The following is a 23,021-nucleotide window of genomic DNA, read 5'->3' as shown; positions in this document are numbered from 1 at the left end:
TGCTCTGAATTTACCTGCTGAATTTCAGGTTGCTCCCAGGAAACAGACACTGCATTCAACTGAATTTAAGGCTTCAAAATTTTCCTTGAAGATATAACCACCTCACCCACTCAGAGCTGGATTTTGGTCTCAAAGTCATGACTGAACCTTACTTCTTTGCTGGCAGCAAATAACCATGCCTACAGAATCACTGCCAGGACTTGATTTGTTGTAAAAGACATAACAGTATACTGCATGTATAAAAAGCCATGAAAAACATCAGAAAGGTCCTTATTTCTTCACCAGGGAATATGATTTACTATTTGTGCATAATGCAATCATCTCCAATTCACACCAGTAAAAGAGAAACCTTCATGAATAATCTGCACTTTTAGAGATTATCATACAGCCAGAACTGTACAGCACAAACTATGATGGGGTTTAATTTCAGTTGGTGTCTAACCCCCACTGGAATACTGACCATTTCACAGCCATCTCATTAATGCACACTAACCATCCAGTGAAACAGTTTCTCTTTTATTTTAGGAAAAACATATAAATTGTAATAGATATAACAGGAAAAATTAGCTCAAATATACATATACTATTATCTCAATGACCCATTAAATTAATAGCTGAAAACAAATGTGGAGGGTTTTTTCCTCCAGAGTAAACAAATGGAACTCTTTTCAGGAATTTTTCATTACAAAAGCTAGGATGCATTTAGGTACAGTGAAATTCAGCTTTATTGGGAAATGCAGACAGTCTCAACTAAGTCCCTGCTGATTTTAATCCCTGGTATCTCCCCAGCACTGCTGCATCAATGTATTTTAGTCCTTATAATATATTCCAAAGGAAAATCAGACATTCCAAATCTACAGTCATTCTTTGTTTAGGTCAATTCACAGAACTGCTGAAAAAGTAGACATTTCTATCTAATAGTATAAAAGAGTTTGTATAGAAGATACTTCTCTTATACAGTTATAATACACAGGCCCATCAGGCTCTTCTCAGAACAGGAAGCTTCTGACTAGGTAAGAGAAAACAAAAAAAGTTAAGTTAGTTTCATTGAAGCCGTGTGTCTGATTACAACTATCAGCAGTTTGTAGTCTATTTTCCAGTTCTTTAGGCCTAGATTCAACAAGCATGCAGAAGCTGAATATTGCTCTCAATAAAGATGAGATTAAATGTGTGCTTGAGTGCTCTCTGCCAGGATTTAGAACAAATATTTATTTTAGCATAAATTCAGTGGATGGCCTAAAGCATCCAAAACTCTTAACCACTGCAGCATCAAACTGGGCAGCCACTGCTCAGGCAACATTTCTGTGACCTTTAATTGACAAGTGACATGGTTTTTTATATCTCACTGGCTGCAGTGTGTCCCATGATGAATCAAAGCTTTTCCTTTAGTAGACTTTATCCTGCCACATTCAGTTTTATGACAAATACCTCCAACACAGACTTCACTGATTTAATAGGACCCCCATTGCTGTGCCTGCAGTGCTCAGGGCACAGACAGTTGGGATGCTGGTTTGTCAGTTCCTGCAACTTTCTACAACATCATTTCATTGTCCTGATGCCACCTCCTGGTGTCCTGGGCTGTGTTCATGCACAGGGAGGGAGGGTCAAGGCTGTCCCTTGGCTCCAAAAACTTAGATGGTGCCAGGAGTGAAACCCACAGGCTCCAGGCTCCCCTAGCCAATGCTCCATTTAACTTTATACCAATCAAATCAAATTACTGAAGTATCAAACACATAACAAGGAAGATATTTGGGTTTCAGTATTACCAAAAAACTGAAATAGGAAGAAGTAATAGCATTTTCTTTGAATGAAGCACAGAGTCTCCAAACCATGTGGGTCAGCATTTAAGATGTGATGTGATAGCATTGCTAACACTGCTCTCTACCACCACAAAAACATAATTTTTAGGAACAAGTGACATTAAAAATAGAGTAAGAGAAAGATTTGGATATTTGGGCATTGTAAATTAAACTAGGCTTTTCATAAAAGTTTAATTTATGAAAAGAAAATAAAGAAAACTTTTAAAGGAGGTTGGTTTGTCATTACAGTTTTACTGAGTGTCCCAAGCTCAGACAATACTGCAATCACAGTGAACAGCTTTCCTGCTCCATTACAATTTGGAAATATATCTGTGTTACCAGGAATAACAATGCTTTTTCACACAGCCATGTCAGAGCTTCTCATAAACACTAATTCCCTCAGCTTTCAGTTCTCTGCTTCTGAGGTATGTGATTCAGGCCACAACACAGTGTGCTTTATATTGTATTTGGATAAGAAAGTGCAAAACTTCTGACATCTTATATGTGACAACTAAGACACAAAATAATTCACAACTAAAGTACTGTCACCTTCCAACATTCAGTATTATACTTCATCTCTCCCTAGCCAAAAATATAAAAATATTATTCCTTGACAGGTGTTGACTTCAAGACACATTAAATTATTTTACCCAGTATTGATGAGGTCTATGACGTCAGGTCTGGATTTGCTTTATTTGAAATCTGTTTCTGTGTTATCTGTTAAAGAAAGTAGTAGTGAATGAAAAAGTGGAACTTCCCCACCAATTTTGTTACTGTTGTACTTAGTAAAAATTTGTAAAAACATGAAAAGCATTCATTATCTTTTTTTAACTAATAAAAAATAAATAAAAGCATATTCACAGCAATCTGATTCTGTGGAAATTACTGTTTCCACTGCAATGTAAAGCAGCTTAGGATCTTAGAGCACTCTAGTTCTTAATGAAAGGAAATAAAATTGGCATTAGTAGGACTGCTTCTCTCTCAATGAGATACAGATTTCTGCATTATTCTATTTCAGTCTGTCCAAAACAAATTTTAACCCCAGCTAATTAATCATGTTGGCTAAAGCATTCATCACCTTTTGATACAATTTTATTCATTTTATTCAAGCAGGGATGCCTGGAGGTAAAGCAAAGGAATCTTGTCTTGTAGCACTGTCCATATGACCCAAAGCCTGATTCTGTTCTTTTTACAGAGAATATGATGTTGGAAGGAAATTGGCTTTTCCAGTTTGTTTACAAGTTGTTTGGAAGGTTTGGGGTGAGATTAATTCATCACTGCCAAGCCAAGCTGTTGCACCACATGATAATTTTATACCTTCCAGCCTTGTTCTGAAGTGATTTTGGCCACTGTATGCCTTTTCATAAAAACATTTCTGTAGTTACAGTGTCTGAAGCCAGTTTTGGATGACAACTTCATAACTATGCTTTTCTATCTTCCAAACCATCAGACTGAAGGCCCACAGCTGAATTTCCTCCACATGACAGTATTCAGGAACAACTGTCTTTCTCCTGCATCATCTAGCTTCAGCAATTTTATAGAGTTTTGGCATGATAAAGACATCTGATGTTCTACCTTCATAACTGTGAGCTTAAAATCTGCTCTGCTGTGACTCTAATGTTTGTCCTCTTTCTGTCTTGATTGCTGCAACAGAGTCAGTCAATACTCCAAGAAAGACTGACTTAAAACCTTGGAGTGAACCTGTAACACATTTGTGACACTCATTCTGGTTGAGAATGTTCACTTGGCTTGGCTTAGAGCTCAGTGACATGACAGGGGGGAAAGTGAAGCAATGGAAACCGGAAAGGGAATTTCCATGGAAAAGGCTACAGAGGAACAGGAGCACTGAGATTTGCTGCTTTCTCTTTTGGGGAAATGTAAGCAGGATTAGGGAATGAACCAAAGTTGAGAGTCTCAAGATGAAGGGTGCTGATGCACAGGCTGGGGTATAGCAAAGGCAGCACTGACAGGAGCAGAGCACACAGCAGACAACATCCCAACTCCCAGGGCAATTCAGGATTTCTAATGCACCAAGACCATATGCAAAAACACATAGGGGATACAAAACCTATATCTTCCTTGGTTTTACATGTATCTATGTACCAGAAAACACTTCTGCACCAGAAGGGCTGTCAAGCCTTGGCCAGAGAAATGGTGGAGTCACCATTATTGGAGACACTGAAAAGCTGTGTAGATGTGGCTCTTGGAAAGATGCTTTAGTGGTGAGCTTGGCAGTACTGGGGCAACAGTTTGACTTGATGCTTTTAGGAGGCTCTTCCAAACTAAATGATTCTATCTGAAAATGATACTACTCAAGTATATTCTTGGATGGAGGAAAGTTGGATGTTTTCCAAAGTTGGAGTGATAGAAGAACAATATTCCATTCCCTTGCCCCCAACACAGTGTATCCAAGCCAAAATGCCATTCAGAGTTCCTGATGATGACAATCACTCACTTGCATCAACTGAGGAAACTACTGCAGTGAATAACTAGATGTTCAGGATATGAACACTCACTCAGAACCTATGTATAGCCATGACTCACCAACCACGAGAGGAATTCACAGAATTTCTTTGTAAAATTATTTAAATGGTAATTTTTGCTGCTAATTATTTTTCACATAATGCATCATGATATTACTATAACTGAAGAAATGTGCCAGGAACCAATAAAACACCTTTTCTTGGTTTTGATTGACCTAACTTTAAAAACAGATGCAACTTTGTTCAGTATTACATAAAAATATTTGTTGATAATAACTGAAGACAAACACTTACCTCCTACAGATACTTCTGTATGGCTTGGTTCACCTGGCTCTTAAATGAAAAAAATACAGTCAAATGAATATGAATATAGTTTAAACAAGATGAATCAGATTAGGGAAATTAAGTTTTCCCTAAAAAAAGCACCTCATTTTTCTTTAAGAATCAGTCTCATATCTTTTTGTCTGAGATAAATTTTTGTAGCTTTCTATAGTCTGCAACAAAATATGAAAAAACCTCAAGCAATTATTACATTCAACTATGTAACACCTTCTGTTCCAAGAATGGTTCACTGTGGCAGACATGTCACCAAGACCCAGAACAATGTAACATGCATTTGCACAGAATACACCAAATTTGAAACAGCTTACAGAAAGTCACCACTTCTCCCAAGCACTGTCTTTGATGGCAAGTATGTGTACTTTGGGGGAGAGTGGGAAGGTGCACAACAGAGGACAAGAAGTGTGCTTTAATTCCATGGTGAGTTTTCTGCTATCTCTGCATGGATTGTAGATGAACATGTTCTAGGAAAATCATTTAACCTTTTTAACACTGCAGATGTTAAGGACCAACAGACTACAGCAAGCTCACAGACCACCAGCAGCTGATCTCTTCCCACCCACACCTCCACATCTAAAGACAGGAGCCAGTAGTTTCCTTTATAATTGTTTTCATCATACAAGTGTCCCTTACTCTCAAAATGTTTATCAGATGTTTTCTCTTACTTTCCCCAGTTTCTTTGTGTAATGATTTATTCAGTCTATTGTAGAAGTTTTCCCCCCACTACACCAACTTAGGATACACATTTTTAAAAGGTATATGAACATTTAGAAGCTGTATTGGATCAATGCAAAGTTGCCCAACCACATTTACTTTAGTTAAATCAAAGCCCAAAGCTAAGTTCTCTGTCCAGACTAAGACAGGCGATGTGTGTGCAGTCCCAGACACTATCAAGCAGGGTTACAGAGCTTGGCAGCAGGCAGAAATTCCATCCAGCCCCACTGCCAGCTATGCAGGCAAACTTCACTTGGCTGGACAGGCAGACATGCACACATTTGAGTTAAGCAGACATTAATAAATGGATACTGAATTGCCTTTACACCTTGCCCCCCACTAATCTTTCTTCCCAGCTCACTCATCATCTGTAAAAATCAAATCAAGGAACACACCAAGGACACAGGTTGAAGAAAGTAGAGGCACTTTCCACTGCAGCTATTAAAGTGTGGCACACCATTTATCAGAATGAAATGGCTCATTATGAGCACCTTATACCTAGGACATGACTGCTAGTGACATCTGCCAATAAGATGCAGAACTCCATCCCCCACCCCTCCTGCACAGACACGTGTCACACTCTGCATCCATCACCTGGTAGTGCTGTGGCTGCTGCTGGTGCTGTTGATGGTGCTGGTGCTTCTGCTTCAGCTTCTTCCAGCAGGTCTAAGATTAGACACAATCATTGTTTTACTTCACAATGAAAATGGTTCACATGCAACACAAGGACAACCTTGGAATCTGCAAATTCTGAAACTTGTCACAGGAACAGGGGACTAACACTGTGATTGAGATGCAGTTCAATTCTTTCTGTTACAGGAACAACATTCCCTGTCTTGTGTGCAAGCACCAAAAATTTCCTCTTAAATTTCTACATGTTCTTCAGATGAAGAATAAGACATCATACTTAGAAGCAGCTGGCTCAGAGCCTTTCAGCTGTTCACCTTGGTATCTATCCACCAGTATAAGATCATTTTGATCATAATTAGTGGACACAGCTAATGCCCAAACCTCATGTAGTCCATGACCAATCTGCTCCCCCAGTCCCAACACACATTATGTGTTCAACTTATGCTGCACTGACAGCAGTTCAATGAATACTTCAATTTCTAACTGAATTCCCTGGAAATACTAGTACACATTTACTTGCCTGGAAGGCTCCCCTTGCAAAGAGACCTCAGAAGTGCACCTAGGTCTGTCAGCAGGCCAGTGGGAGGTCCTGGCTACAATACCTTTTTGAGGACATTCATATTTGCAGTGCACAGACCTCAGCTCATTAGTTGGATTACACTGGTGGCTGAAGCATTTGAACCAACAAGGGTTGCTAAGGCTCAAACTGGGTAAGGCCAATTTGTGACAGGTTATTTGGCCTCTGAATTTCTAATCTGACATTGGCTCACAAAGAACACAACACAAGGGGAACTGTAGTGACAGTCTTTGTCTTTTGTTTTTTCTCCTAAATTACATCTAACAACAAGGTAACAATTATTTTAGCAACCAAAATACTGTATCTTTCCCTCCCACTACCCCAAACAATTTCATTGTCAGGGCCAAATTTGCCATGGCACTTCAGCTAACTAGAGTATGCCTCACTAAAAAGTTCTAGTTTCAGCAGAATGCAGAATTTTTCACTGAAACAGGGCTGTGAAGCTACTGGAAAGCTCCTGCTAACTAACTGCTGGTGGATTTAAGCCTATAATGTAGGAACTATAATGTAAATATGTTGCTCAATCAGGATCCTGAATTTCTTTGGGACTCTGCAGCTGAAAAATACAAAATCAGAGTCTTGCATTTTCGTATCAAATCAGTGTTAATTTCATGCTGTTTAAATGTAAATTTATCTCCCTACCCTCAAGTTAACTGTACATACATGTTTAGTCAGGAAATCTCAATGAGAAATACAAAGGCAAGAGTTATACAGAGACCTTAATAACTTGGGGCCTCTGCCACTAAGACACAATGCAGAAAATGAATCTTGGTAGGTTACAAAAGTACATTTGTCATCAGTGTCTCATAAATACTTACGATTGTTAATCACAAGTCCTGGAAATGGTCTGGAAAAAAAAAAAAAAACAAACCTGATTCTAAAATGCACTGCATGGCATTTCCTCCCAATGTAACCTCCCCATACTTTCTATAACACAGATCATGCTAAAAAATGAAAAGAAAGTAAAACAGAAGGAATAGCAGCTCTTGGGCACACTGGTTCTTCAAAACTAGCATTTTGAAAAGTAACATATATGGGAAGAGTTAAACCCTTCCCTCAGTCACCTACTACTTAGCAAGCGGTCATCTCTTCTTCAGGGTTCAATTAAAAAACACATCAAAGTCCTTTTGGTTAGAATATGTCATGATTGAGGCTGAGACTTCAGACCCCTTAGTAAAATCTGTTTAAGAAATTTCTCTTTCTGAAGATAAACTGAGGCTTTTAAACTCCTGTGAAGTCATTTAGGATTAGAGAAGTTACAGAAACTGTTCAATTTCTATTTTCAATTCCTCCTTAGAATGATTCCTACGTTTGATTTGTTCTGCTTCACGCATACAAGTTATCATTGGATATGTGTGTGTACGTCTGTGGAGATATACACATACAAATGACATTCCTTTATATTGTAATTGGACAATATTGTATTTTTAAATATTGAATAAAAACCAATGAGCTCTGGACTTGTCTCAAAACTTGATATTATGACTGAGAGAGCAAGGTCCAGAAAACTATAGAACTTTTTTACACATTATGATTAGATTTCAACTCAAAAGACAGCTTGCTGTAATATACAGTATTAGTAATATGCCTTTTGCCATACTAAATTGGACATGTACTCCATCATTCATGCTAGGAACATCTGGGTTTCATTTGACCTGATACATTGTTATCTAAAAAGAGCCAACACCTATTTAAAGATGTACTACAACTTCTATCCTCACATTTATTCCAGCTATGGGGCTGTACTCACCATCTAATTAATGGCAACTACATACCTAACGACAGTAAACTTGATAGACTCTGCTGATTCCAAAATCTTCTTCATTGAGCTGATTTCCAGATAACTGGGTGCTTTAAATGCCACACCTGGAGGCATTCCATCCACCAACACACAACCAGGGTTGTTAGTGATTTTTCTGTATGGAACTTTTACAGGAAAATTCATACCAGTGGCTTCACCTAAATGAGAGAGGTCATGTTTTTATGAATGCACTGAAGAAAAATGATTAAGAAACAAAATTCAAACCATGCTTTCTATCAGATCTGAAACTATGAAAATTCACTGGACAGTGAAATGATTACAGTGTTAGAATTGAGGATCTGGATTACACACATGAATATCACTATGAGAGCATTAGTCACAACTCCAACTCTGACAGCTCAGCATATGAAGAGCACAGATTCTGCTCTTAGAGAACAGGATATAAAAAGAGACAGCTACATAAAGGAAGTGCTATGAAAAGCAATTTATGCAGCACAAGTGAAGGAATTTCAGACAAGGAAACCCAGGTCATTACTACTGTTCAATGCAAAGTAAAAAAACCAAACAAAACTACACACAGCAAAAAGGTTAAACTGCATTTTTAAAATTACTCTAATCCCAAGAGGTCAGGATTATGAAGCCCTGAGAAGAACCATGGAACTGCCAGCAAAATAAATACTTCATACATGTTGACAAGAGAGAACAGGAAAAGGGAAGGGGAACCATGAAGCAATCCAGACTCTTAGGACATTGTTTAAAACAACAAACTGCCTACATCATTTCCAAAAGATTCTTTTTGGAGTCAAAGCACAACATTCATACACAATTCTTAAATTTGTTCATTTTAATGACCCTACATATAATTCACTGTGAGTGAACATTCATTCAGTAACTTCAGTATGAACAACATTAATTGCACTCACACCTATATAAAAATGGAGAGTAAGAAGCAATTACCAAATTTCTGGCTAAAAAGATCATTCACTTGCTCTCTCAATTGTCTGGCATTTTCTACTTTCGGCAGTCGCTCACTGTCATCACCTGGAAGAAATTGATAGAACAGCATAAGAATTAAGCACAGATTTTCTCCCTGAAGCTAGTTTATCCCTGAATGTTTACTCAAAGCAGGTATACCCAACACAGATGCACTGTCTTTGTTCCTCATTTTAGAAGTAACACCGAATTACAGAAATACACAAAAATAAGAAATTGCTAAGAAATTACAGAATCCTACAATGGTTTGGTTTGGAAGAGACCTTAAAGACCATCCAGTTCCAATGGGCAGGGACACCTTCCACTAGACCAGGTTGCCCCAAGACCCATTCAACCTGGCCCTGAACACTTTCAGGGATGAATCTAGAGATGTCTAGAGATGATTTTGTAAAGTAATTTAAACCAACAAATTGTATTTCACTTTCTTACAGAATATAGAATGATACCTAAAAGTAAAAGCAAAGTGATCATTCAGCAGATGGCCATACATGAAAGAAAAAAAAGCAGTAATTGGTATTAAGACAAAGCAGTTCAGCCTGCATGGTCACTCAATTCAGTTCAAGCACTGACATTTGGAAGTTGCCAAGAACTACAAATCAGTATTTAATTTATTGCACATAAAAATGTGGATACTTCTTAACAGGTGGTTGGACTAAGAATATTCTAGAGATATCAGTGATGAGATATAAATGAGTGTTGAATAATATTTACCATCTCAGCTAAACCAAAAGGTAATTTATGTTCTTTCTAGACTGAACTTGTATTTCAGCAAACCAGCTTGACTGTAGGAAAAAACTTTATCAAACTAAACAGATATCAGGAAGAATATAAGCACAAGTAGTATGATGTGAAACCAGCCAGTATACACACCTGGTATGGTTACTTGAATGATGTTTAGGTCTTCAACACCTGTAGTTTTGTTCACTGCTGTGTTTTTTGTGGTCCTTGCTGTACTGGCATCACTGGAGGAATTATTTTTTCCTAAGAGGATTAATTTAGAAAACATTTATAGAGAGCTCAAAATCTTCAGTCTCATCTATAAAGAAAATATTGCAAAATAACAAATATTGGCAAAGTTTTCAAAGAGGACCTAGTTTCAGTTTCAAAATGGGAGAATTTATTCCATGACCTACCTACCTGACACACTTTTCTACTGGCTGTCTGCCAGTCTGCCTCTCTCTGGCATGTGTGTCATTTAGATCATCTACATACTAGAAGCAAATAATTTATCTCTAGACCTGAGTAACTCTTATGAATCCTACATTACTGGCTACATTTTGATAGAATGTAGTAAAGAACACATTCGAGGAACAATTATTTGTGAATAACTTAAAAAAATTAATACTCCCTTCTAAGAGCTATATTTAAACAGTAACTGGTAATGGCTTTTCCCATCTTAAAAGCAAACAAACAAAAAAGCAAACAAACCAACCAACACCAATACAGAATAAATCTTTCAGGAATTTAACATATGCTGCTCTCATAATTAATATTTAACCCTAGAAATAAACTGTTATCTAGAAAGTTAAGCAGTTGCAAAACTCACTTTTGGAGCTTTTACCAGAACTTTCTTTTACAGCTGCCTCAAGCATCTCAGGCCTGCAAAACAGATTGAACATTTTACATACAACAATAAAATTATAACACCAACATTAAAGAAAATCCCATTTTCTAAAAATGGTAACAAAGTGATATCCTCTCAGTCAAACAAGAATGCAATGATTGAGAGGCTTCAAAACTTCACAGAAGTACAGAATCACAGAATCTTAGACTGGTTAGAGTTGGAATGAACCTAAAGCCCATCCAGTTTCTTGCCCCTGCCTTGGGCAGGGACACCTTCTACTAGACCAGGTTACTCAAAACTTCCAACCTGGCCTTGAACACCTCCAGGGATGGGGCAGCCACAGCTTCTCTGGGCAGCCTGGCTCAGGGCCTCACCACCCCCTCCCAGTGAAAATTTCTTTCAAACATCTAATTTAACCCTGTCCTCTCTCAGTTTAAAGCCATTCTCCCTTGTTCTATCACTACATGTCCTTGTAACTTCTCTTGCCAATCTTCTCTTATTTCTGCACCGGCACAGGAGTATCTAAACCTGTTCTAGGCAAAAAAAAGAAAATTCTTACAGCTCTCATTAAAATAATCTCCATTCCTCAGCTCTCAATACACAACCAGCAAGCTTTATGAATAGCCCATAAGTGCTCCTTACAGTAGGAACTAAACCAACAATGTGATAATTGTGATGGATTAAGAAATATGGACTTGCTCCTCCTCTCACAACAAAGTCTAAGAGTCTTTCAGAACAAAGAGATTATTGTATCTTGTTCCACTTGCACAAGAGCTTTCCAACCATTTCCTCAAGTACTAAAAATATTCCAGTATGTATTTTATAGAGTAATTTAGCAACTTGGCAACACAATTTCATTTTTTGGTTTAAATTTCAATTCTCATAGAACAGATTATCAAAGGTATATGAAAGCCTTACTTTTTAATAATAAATTTTATTTTGGATCTATTTCTCAGAATCTTCTCCAGTCTTGGAATCCCAAAAGTTGAAGGTTGGCGGAAGGGCACTCCCTCAGGTAGTCCTTCCACTTGGAAAACCTCTGGGAAGGATTCAAACAGTCCATATGGCACCCTCATTGGCCCATTGAGTCCCAGTGCTTCCCCTGAAATGCAACAGAGCTAGTAAGGTACCAGTTATGTAACTGATGTGCATAGAAACAGAATACCTCTAATATATATGGAGTAGAGTAGTTGGCACATACATACTCCATTAAGTAGAACCAGCAGGCTTTGCCTTTTTTGACAGCTATGAGTATGCAGAAAGAAAATTAACAGTTTCAAACATAACTCATTTTGTTGCAGTAAATCTCACCATAATTTGCTGAAAATTAGTAATTTGCAGCCAGCTCGTGCCACTGGCTTGGTCTGCATACAAGACTATCCCTTCTGTATGGCACCCTGATGAAGGCAATGCATTCTGCCTCTTTCTCTTCTAGAGAACAGCACCAAGGGCAGGTGAGATTAGTAGAAGAAACTGCACTCAGAAGAGTAATGACAAGCCATTACTTCCAAAAGTCCCTTGTTTCCAAACAGCCTGCACAAGAGGAAGTGCTGGAATATAATGGAGCAATTTCTCCAGATACCACCCATAACCCATAACCTGTTTTGAGTCATGCAGAGTCATACAAAGTCCCATTTATAAGCAGAGTGATAAAAGCTTAAAATGATGTGCCAGTATGTGGAACCAATCTGTCTGTGGATCATTAAAAAAACTGTAATCCAACTACAATTTCTCTATTTTCAAATCTAAGTAAAGTTAACTAGTGGAAATGTGACACTGGATTGCAAGTACATCAAAATGAACTCAGAAAGGAAACTTTAGGGTACACAGGATTGCAGGACCTCTGGAATAAAGATTTGAACACCTCTCATACATCTAACTGTATATTCATAAGAAAGGCATCTCAGTAAAAAAGAATCAATAAACATACCACATTTTTCATTAAAAAGATTTTCAACTTGCTTCTTTAAGTTAGCGATTTTTGAACTCCACAACTCTGCCAGGAGGAAATTGGAAGAATTAGAACAACACTCACATAATGAATCAGTCTTTGAAAAACACTTTAACAAATGCTTAATAAATTATTATGCTTGATAACCAATTTACTATGGCAGTAAAAATGAGCAAAATGGCTTTCATTCTGTAAAACTATATCCACACGAATCCTCATCTTCCTGAAGCTTTGAAAGATACTGCCACTAGATAAAGCAAAGGTAATTAAAAGCTAAATTATTCCAAGAGTGATCCAAATTTACTATCAGATAGCATAAAATTTACCATCAGATAGCACAAAATTGAACCAGCACCCAGAACAGTGGCAGAAAGTTTCTTTTATGTTCAGTGACAGAGCCCTGAAACAAATGCCTCTCTCCTTGGAACTTAAATCTCCAGCACAGTTTCTGCTTTAGTGGTGAGATTAAATGCCCATCTCGGCAGGATTTGGTTTCTGACAGCCATCAGAGCAATTACTAAGCCAGTTTACTTGTGGCTGAAGTAAATGGGCTATGGCTGGTCTACAAAACTAAAACCTCAGTCTAATGTTCAAAAAAGTTGCAGATAAAAAAAAAAAAAAAAAAGCCTAAGTCTAACAGCAACAGGAAAGTCCAAGAAAACTATAGGCAACTCTGAATACCACCCATGCCAAACCAGTATCTCATTCACTCTCAATTGGCTCAGTAGGAGTAAGTCCTTTCTTATACATTTTATGGCCATACAGCTAAAAAGAAAGCATAGAAAGCATAATACAGCTACAAAAAGATAAAGCAAATAACAAAATTCCTACAAAAACATAAGCAAATAAAATCAGAATGTAAGTATGCTGAAAAAAAGGTTTACTGAGACATAGAACTACTTACAGTTACTTTGAAAACAGTCCCTTGTCTCATTTGTCACTTGACAATGAAGAATTTTTCTGGATGCAAATTGACCCTGTTTTCAATACTGAGATTTCTGTTCCAGAGCACTGCACTAACAGGCCTGGGCCTCCATGGCCAAAAAGCTCTGGCCTACATTCATGTACACAACTACATGACTTCCAGCCCTGTCCAGATTTTCAAGAACTGGAGAGGTCAATCATGGCAATCATGCATAATCAGGTCTGACAGGTCATGACTTACTAATGTTAGTTCAAATCCTTCCTGGTCCCTACATCCCACCTAGGTATCTCTGCACAATTCTGCAAAATATTTCAAATATCTCGGCAAAGTATTTAAAATTTGTGGAGGGCTTATTAAATTTATGCACATAAATTAGATGTATGACATCTCATCTGGGTTTATGCACTTGGTGGTACTTTGCACCAGAAAAGTCCTTCAAGGCTCTGCAGCACTGTGCAGTAACAGACCAGCAAAAATATAAAATTGACTCTGCACCTGAATCAGTAAGATCTAATGGATCTGGGCTGCATTTGTACAGCATACTCCACAAATCATCCAGGATTTCTCTAATGCAGATTACTTCGTATAATGAAGAACTGAATGTACACAAAAGCAAGAACTTCAGTCATTCACTAACTGTACAACAGAACATGAACTCAAAATATATGATATGTAATCTTGGTGTTCCATACCAACATTAAAGGAATGCATGTGTGCTAATTCCCCCAACACTTACCAAAAGAAAATCCTCCTCTTCCTTGTTGTTGGTTCACATTTTTATTGGAGTTGTTGTTTTGAGAATTTGTTGTTTTTTGTGCTTTTTCAGGACCTAAAAAGAGACATTACATACATAACGCAGACAGCAGAAGCAAGACATCATACAAAAAGAACAATGCATCAAACTTGATTACTAGAGAAATCTTCAATCAAGAGTAGAGTAAGTGAATTCTACTCTTGAATCAAGAGTAGAACAAAAAAAAAAACTTCAAGAAGGTTCTAGAGTTGCATTTAAGCACTTAATACTACTGACCACGTCTGCCAGTTCTCTCCTTCTGACTACATCAGTTCCCACATCTCTGCTAGGAATAATGGGCCCAAGCAAGCTGTCAAACTCCAGCACTTTACCTAAGTGCACAAACCTAAGTTTATCATCTACACAGCATGCAGCTTGTTTCAGAAATTAAAAATAAAGTTCTTTGTATATTGAAGTGTATCTAGAACCTTGAAGTGCAACAGTTTGCTACATCAGGTGAATGTTACTTATGGGCTCTGAAAGCTTAGAAGAGCAGAAAATAAGAAAAGAATATAATAAAAGAACATGAGAAGAATATTTAAGGATATTTCCTCCATACTGTCATCAACAGTAACTTCAATCTCTGGGATGCTTGAATTCTCTGAAGAGCTTCGTGACCTTCTGGAACTCCTTGGACTGGATGCTGGAAGCCAAAGGAACACAAGGTGTAAAGCACAAATCTCGAACACATAATAAAAGAACAGCTGTATTGTAAGAATTCTAACTGACTGAACTATCTAGAGTGTGCCCAGTAAAACCTGAACAATACAGAGGTGCTCACAATCTTAAAAAGCACGTTTAGTGCTCTTGCAAAAGGCACACCTACATCTTCCACTAATTCAGAAAAAAAGACTGTTTTTCTAAGTGTGAAGGAGAGTTTTGGTACTTTTTATTATCTAAACCCCCAAAAAACTACTAACATCTGAATTTTCTACAGACAAAAGATTCTTTTATTCTTTTCTTATAAAACACCATTATTATTTACTGTAGTTCACAGCTCTCAGTTAAAAATGGTTGAAGCCATTAAAAGTAAAATAAAAGTTGTCAAAATTGAGTAAATTCCATTTTCTGCATTGGAATAGTCAAGTAAAAAACCAGATACATCTATGGTTTGAGTGTCTTTCACAAATAATAGCAGATTTAGAGGCTACTATGCTAGATCATCATAAATAATGCCCTTTATTTACAACACCTATATTTCTCAACCAGAAAGACCTCTCAGTCTTCTAGGAAAGCAGAAAGGAAGTATTTCCAAATGGATGGCAGTAAATAATATTTAATTGTTTACCTTTTGTCTTTAATTTATTAGCCACTCTTGGAGGCAAATGGGAAATTACAAGGTCAAGCCTAGAAGTTGAACAGAACAAATCCAATCAATTGAAGACAACAATTAATACAGCAAAATGTTACCAATTTCTTGGAATTTAGTTGAGTTCCAATCACATAGTATCAGCTCTCTACAATGAAATGCTGTTAGAAGCATGGATGACTCTCCATCTACTACAACCACAAAAAAATAAAAAACATAAAGCTGTATTTTCTATTCTGCAATTTTCTTATGGGTTTACTTCAAGAAAAAAAAAAAAGAAAAAAAAAAAAAGGAACAAAGCTTCCAGGTACAAGACCATTTCACACCCCCCAATTCTTGATGCATGAAACACACAATTTATACATCTACAGAAATTTAATGTGGAATGTATGCCTTGTATGAGATAAAACATATGTGCAAAATATTCTTTGTGTTTCATGGAAGCTGAGTTTAGGTAGTAGTTAAAGCCGAGAGTTGCTGTGAATGAACTGAAATAACTTCAAAAACAGAGGTAAAAATAAATGGATCACAAACTTACTTCTTAATAACAAATTTGATTTTTTTGCCCGCTCGCGTGATTCTTTCAAGGCGTGGAATTCCAAACCAGGTGGGACTCCGGAAGGGAACTCCTTCTGGCAAGCCTTCAACAACCAAGGCATCAGGGTTTGATTCAAATACAGAATAGGGAACTTTCACTGACTCTGAAAGCCCCAGAGCTTCGCCTGAAAATAAAGATTAAATGACAGATTATACACTTAAATGGGTGGAATTTTATCTCAAGTAATTTTAAGAATCTTGTCTTACAGAAGTACTGTTCAAAGCTAACAAGTCTCCTGGAAAAATGTAGAAACATTTAAATATATTTAAACAGATTCCCTGTTATTTTCAGTGGAGTAACTGCACAAGTATCTTGTTACAGATAATATCTAATATTGGCCTGCAGTGCCTAATGTTTTATTTTCAAAACTTCACTTCATCCAAAAGCTTTTGTGCAATCATCTTGTCACACAACTGGAAAAATTACAGCCTAGGATGGTGTTATAAAAACATTTATGTCAGTTATAGGAAGGAGTAAGTAAAAAACACGTATGAGGAGTCAAGATTTCCATATCTGTCCTAGTATACTTCTGATGCTTAAGTAAATACAGTAACATTTAAACAGGAGTTTTAAAATGCAGCAGCATTACAGAACAGTGCATTTAACTTACCAAACTTCTTACTAAATAGATCTTCTACATCGTTTCTTAGCTTTGTGATCTTGCAATTCCAATCATCTTTCCCTGAAAACCAGAAATAGGTGTCAGAGAATCACCCAGCTTTAAATACTGAAGTACATTTGAACATACTTCTTTCAACATAAAAACATGAAAACTATCAACATAATTACATCTGAATAGACAGGGACACACAATGAGTAATGATTATTAATAGCAGCTTAAATGAGACACATAATTACCTCTACATAAAGAAAAATCTGTTTAAATGTAGTTACAAACTTCGAACACTGACCCTAGCAGAACAACTTGCTCTTCAGCCTTCAGAAGGAGGAAGGAATTACTTTAGTGGTTCTTACAGAACTGGAATAATTAATCATAGTGTATACTAACATTCTTTAGAGTAGAACAATGAGGATTTAAAGAATGCTTTGCTAAACATTTTGATTAGTATTAAAAAAATCTACAGTCCTATTCTCTATTGTAAATAAAAGCCAATTATAGGAGTGCTAGCCAGTGCAGACAATTTGTAGCTTATTCACAGCTTATTCATATTCACAGTGATCAGTTTATTCCTTTCAACCCTCATGAAGAATATGCCAGCACCCATCACATGTGGGCTACTTCTTTAAAAATGCTGCATTGATCTAGATTTGTTTCCCCATCAAACCCTTCCATTCCCACTTGGAGACAGCACGTGTCTTACCTTGACTGTTTGATCTGGGCTGAACAACTTTGCTAGAAGCTTGACTTAGAAGCTCTGGCCTGCAACCAGGACACAAATAATCTGCTTATTCTTGACATAAAATTAAATACTACTACCTATTATAAAGCGAACTGAGGAGTTTGAATTTTTCTATTATGTTTTTCACACTCGTCAACACGCTAACAGATATGCAAAACATATTCTGAAATACATGTCTGGATTGCAAATGCTCATTTTATGATGCAGAATATTTCATTTGCCTATTTGGCAACTAGAGACCAAATGCTTCACGACTTAATGAAACCAAGTGCTTAATTACAAACAGGGTGTTTGTTCAGACTTTCTTAAAAAGCCTTTCATGTTTGACTTACCTTTTGATCACAAATTTTATTCTGTCACCTGCTTCAATTATTTTTTCAAGGCACGTGATTCCATACCAGGAGGGACTCCTAAAGGCAACTTTCTCTGGCAGCCCCTCAACACAGAGGTCAGTTGGATGAGCTTCAAATATCTTGTATGGAACAGCTTTGGGCTCACTGCTCCCCAAAGCCTTGCCTGTTGGAACAAAATACATCCATTCATTAGTTCACATTGGCCAATCATCCTTCATTAAAAGCTAGCTGATACCAATTCCTCAGGTTGTTACAATTGTGATCTGAAAATGTGGAACAATGCAGGACATGTAAATCCAACAGAACCCAAGTCTCTGCACACAAAAAAAGTAAAAAATTTGGAATTTGGTAAAAAATTTGGTATGATGTTGCGGTTGGGCAGTCACAATACGAGGCTGGACTGCTCACTGGGGCAATACATTTGTTTTATCCAAGGTTGTTAATCTGTTATAGAGTATCATGAAAAATTTTATTCTAGCTCTTATGAAGCTGTTTTTTCATATTAGACACAACATAAAAATTCACCCAGGAATGTTTTAATACTAATAATGATGATATTGCAGTGGATATAAGTAAATGGCTGTTTTATTCACCACCAGAGGAAAAAATCTGAATAGGAAGGAATCGAGAGCAATCAGAAGAGCTGTATATATATGACCTCTACTTCTTTTTCAACTATGAATTTACATTGTATAAAGGTAATATATATGATACAAGTAAACTGCTTGTATAAGCAGTAAACTAAAACATTATTTTTCACTGAACTTCCAGAATTCTAAATACTTTAAAAAGAAATCTGAACAAAGGTCTCATTCACATAGACATTCAAAGGAAGGAATGAAAGCAACCTTCAAGAAATACAAAGCCATAAAGAAAATAATAATACTGTACTTACCATAACTTTTACAGAAAAGTTGATCTACTGTCTTTCTCAGTCTGGTGATTTTGGCATACCACTCCTCTCTTGCTGGATTTGAGACTGACACAGAACAAAATCAATATTCCCTAATTATTTTGGTTATATTTTCAGTTGTTCAATTTATATGATGCATAATCATCCTGCATTTTCAGGTAACATGTAAATGCTGTGTGTAAGAAGTACAGATTCAATGTGGAACTAGAAAAAATTATCATAAAATAATGACAGAATATTAAAATTAACAAAACTCTACTGAACCAGTGACATCACTCTTGCTACAAAATTCACAGTGTGCACTGGCCTGAGGAACTGCAATACTAACACCTAGCTAGCTAATTGTTTTTGCCAAGCTGAATCAAATCCATTGACAGTAACACTAGCTTGGATAACCAGTGAAAAGCTCTATAGCTAAAGAAAATTTAAAATCAAAGCAAATTTTTGCTTGCAAATTGTAGCTACAACTCACACATTTGAAAACCTACCTCCTGAAGCTGTCTTTTCCACTAGAACATCTTTCAAATTCAGAAGTTCAGGCCTGAAAGATTAAAGATACATGTCACAATAGTGACAGACACTTTGAGAAACTAGCCTCCAGTTACAGCCTCAACTTACTACTTGCTGAAGAATCAAAACCAAAAACCGTCACAGGGGACATAATGATCTCCAGCAATAAATTTCAACTAACACCAAAGTATCCTATGAGCTGGCTGGAACCCTACTGACAAAACATTTTTCATGCCCAGTACCCATATCTGCTGGAGCTGTAACATTTCATGGTAACATACAGATTCCATTAAACTTACCTCTAAATTCACTTAATCAGAAACAAAGATCCAAATTAAAAATTTAATCTCTAAAAAAGTAAACTTCACAACAGACACTTCTGTTTCTAAAATTTATCTAATTTTATCCACAGTCGAACAAATGAAAAATTAAACATTTTTATGTTTCCCACCGAGCCAAACTAGGTTTTTTAGCTGCTCTGGTTACACATTTCAAAATCAATGAACACCATAAATTAATTTCTGTTCACAACTGAGACATATTTGACAAAAGCAGGTGCCAGCATTGCATAAATAACTAAATCTAGGTACATGATATCTGATTTGAAGTGAGACAAAAGGTAGATCTACACTTTTCTTCCCCTTTCCTACTTATCAGCAAGCATTAGGAGGATGGAACAGACCGTGTTCCCCTCGAATGTATGCAAGCAGCACCTGTGGTAAAGGCAGCATCCACAGAGCCAGGGGCTGCCACTACCCCCAAATCTGACCATTGTAATCAGCAGATTCTGTCCATTTCAAAAACTCTTGGATAAGCCCCACAACACTGAACACAGGAAAACAATAAGTAATGTAGAGATAAAAATGCAAAGTTCTTTACTTTGTAATGACAAACCGGATCTGGTCCCTCGCTAGAAGTATCCTCTCCAGCCGGGGAATGCCGTAGGTGGTGGGGCGCCGGAAGGGAATCCCTTCTGGCAGCCCTTCCACGTACAAATCTTCTGCGTGTGACTGGAAGAGTCCATATGGGATAGCCACTGGGCCTTCTGCTTTTATAGCTTCAGCTGTAAGGAAGAAGGAGAATAAAAACATTAGACTAGCTTGTGGCTCTACTCAATTATCTCGCTGCTAAACATTATAATTAGCACTGCAGAACAATCACAACAAAACATGAACAATCAGTGAGTGGCAGCCTCTCTTCAGTGCCATTCTAAAGATTCATTCACTTAAGGACTCTGTAATTGCAGAGGAAAGGACAGCTCTCTCAAATGTGGATGTCTAAAATACATGAGCATGCAGGTGCTCCAGGAGACTGAGCACAACTGAAAAATAAAATCAAATTTTGCTCTTTGGTGTCAAACAGAGATATCCTGTTTTGAAATTACTTTGCTCATCAAAAAGCTACCTTCCTCAATTTTATGCCTTCTAACAGTATTTAGACCTTTGGTGCTGTCAATTCTGGTGTGCTCCTGAGCCAACAAGAAGATGCATGCCAAAGAGCAGTCTGTCACCTGCTGTGACAAAGGCAATGGCTTGGAAGGGTGTGTAACACATACCGTACTTCTCTGCAAACACCTGTTCAACTTCAGTTCTCAAGTCTGAAATTCGCGTATTCCATTTGTCTGCAAAGAAAAGAGGATGACATGTCAGACCACAGAACTGAGAATCTATTCTAAAATCTGGGTTACCAATAAATGAAATATGAAGTAAGTACTTTTACTGATCACTTGCTAACAGGTGCCTGCTGAGTACAGTACAGACTACACCTTAAAATACATGGATACACTCAGAAAAAAAGTACAGAATAAAATGTCTAAGATTACTTCCCAAACTTGTATATTAAATGAAGCATGGAAAACAAAGAGCAACTCCAAGCATGCTGCACGCTGACAAATCCTGTGCTCAACAGTGCATGGGAAAAACCATACATAATTCCCATCACTGTCATAGTGAGACAAGTGGACTTTTTTCCATTAAAATTGTTTAACACAACTGCAAGACACAACTTGAAGCTTCTGAGCTTTTTATAAAATCTATTGAGAAAGCCTAAAAACCATGGGAAAATATTTTTGCTGACAATATACTTTACTTTCAGCAATGATATTTTTAATCTCAAATAATTGGTTGAGAATTGTTTTGAAATCTAACCTCACCTGCCAGAGATTATCAATTTCTAGCAAGAATTTTAACAGAGACTGGTTAAAATTATTTTGCTTTCCACTTTGTTTTCCTGTTTCCAAAATAAGAACTCATTATTCTCAGGCCACTTCAGATATCAGTTCAATCAAGACATATGGAACAATCTCCAATTCAAACATCTCAATCTCATCAGGGTTATGTAAAATACTGGAAGTCTTTATAAGATGAGACAGATTTCTCACTGTTTTCTGAGTGCATGCATCTTTGTCATTCTGCAACTACTCAAGATAGATGAATGACCTCCTCTCTCCTATCTCGTTATTGATATTCGACTTCATTACAAAAGGTGCAGTTTTCTGAAATGCCTGAACAGCAGTACTGCAAATAATAAAAGCTGCTCTTTTTTCATTAAAGCAAATGAAGAGTCTTTCCCCAAACCTTCTCACATCATTTTGTGTTTTAAGCAGATCTTGCAATACCATAGCAACATGCCACTTTCCATACGTGAACCTCAAACTGAACTTAAGAGGCAATATCCTCCATGCAATTTAGGAAGCTAAGAAGTAAAGATATCTGAATAATCAGTGAGATGTAAATCACTGTAATCTAACTGCACACTCTCTAGCTCAGAATGAAATTTTCTAAAAAACAGCAGAGAGAAGATAAACTAAGTCAACTCAGAGCAACATTGAGAAGGTAAGCCTGGAGATAGTCTACAACTGCTCAACTAAAACTTCTGTCAAGCCCAACTAATACTTCTGTCATCCTAATAAATTACTCCCTTTCCTCTCCATCTGAACTCCAACCAATATTCCCTCACTTCCAAAACTGCTGACCTTCAAAGCTTAGCTGATTTTTCTACTGAGAAAAGGTATCTAACAAAAGCTTCTGCAGCACCAACTCCTCAATATTCTCCTCTAGTAATGCTGTCCTTATGTTCTCCTGACAAAACCAAGAAGAATGATACATGTTCAGTGGCCTACTGGTATTAATGATCTTTTAAGAACAGCTCTAAAAATGTAAGTCACTTTTGCTAAAACTGGTATAGGTCATGGAAAAAAGATGTAGCAAGTATATCCATACAGAATTTTATATTTATTTCAATTTCCAGAATTCCTAATAAAAGCTCTAAACTTGGCTAAAAGACATATTCCTGACAGTATAAAGCCTATAAAAGAAAACTGATTAAGGTGATTACAAACCAAACTAAACCACACCACACCATAACACAGAATTAAGGAGAGGCACAGAATCGCAAAAAACCCCAGGTGAAGCATCTTGACCAGAGTAAAGTGAAGTGTATGGATGA

General features: G+C 37.0%; 1 protein-coding gene across 4 annotated transcripts in view; it reads right to left on the bottom strand.

The window, feature by feature from the left end:
* Positions 1–495: 495 nt before the first annotated feature.
* The window catches only part of GTF2I (general transcription factor IIi), a 65,501-nt gene continuing 42,975 nt past the window's right edge, over positions 496–23,021 (bottom strand). For all 4 annotated transcript variants that reach the window (XM_056506638.1, XM_056506640.1, XM_056506639.1 and 1 more), the window contains 22 exons: positions 21,130–21,195; positions 20,454–20,637; positions 19,553–19,605; positions 19,047–19,130; positions 18,131–18,314; positions 17,760–17,818; positions 17,048–17,119; positions 16,378–16,561; positions 15,819–15,877; positions 15,090–15,173; positions 14,474–14,566; positions 12,792–12,857; positions 11,780–11,963; positions 10,844–10,896; positions 10,168–10,278; positions 9,262–9,345; positions 8,318–8,501; positions 7,361–7,389; positions 5,930–6,001; positions 4,577–4,615; positions 2,450–2,516; positions 496–1,009 (listed from right to left, as the gene is read on the bottom strand). In XM_056506638.1, the coding sequence (XP_056362613.1) occupies positions 2,491–2,516; positions 4,577–4,615; positions 5,930–6,001; positions 7,361–7,389; positions 8,318–8,501; positions 9,262–9,345; positions 10,168–10,278; positions 10,844–10,896; positions 11,780–11,963; positions 12,792–12,857; positions 14,474–14,566; positions 15,090–15,173; positions 15,819–15,877; positions 16,378–16,561; positions 17,048–17,119; positions 17,760–17,818; positions 18,131–18,314; positions 19,047–19,130; positions 19,553–19,605; positions 20,454–20,637; positions 21,130–21,195 (1,970 nt within the window). In that variant the 3' untranslated portion in view covers positions 496–1,009; positions 2,450–2,490. The remainder of the gene's footprint in view (positions 1,010–2,449; positions 2,517–4,576; positions 4,616–5,929; positions 6,002–7,360; positions 7,390–8,317; positions 8,502–9,261; positions 9,346–10,167; positions 10,279–10,843; positions 10,897–11,779; positions 11,964–12,791; positions 12,858–14,473; positions 14,567–15,089; positions 15,174–15,818; positions 15,878–16,377; positions 16,562–17,047; positions 17,120–17,759; positions 17,819–18,130; positions 18,315–19,046; positions 19,131–19,552; positions 19,606–20,453; positions 20,638–21,129; positions 21,196–23,021) is intronic.

This window comes from Oenanthe melanoleuca, chromosome 19 (genome assembly GCF_029582105.1).
Source record: "Oenanthe melanoleuca isolate GR-GAL-2019-014 chromosome 19, OMel1.0, whole genome shotgun sequence".
NCBI classification, from domain to species: Eukaryota; Metazoa; Chordata; class Aves; order Passeriformes; family Muscicapidae; genus Oenanthe; species Oenanthe melanoleuca.
Note: the sequence above shows the minus strand (reverse complement) of the source record. Positions and strands in the feature narration are given on the sequence as shown.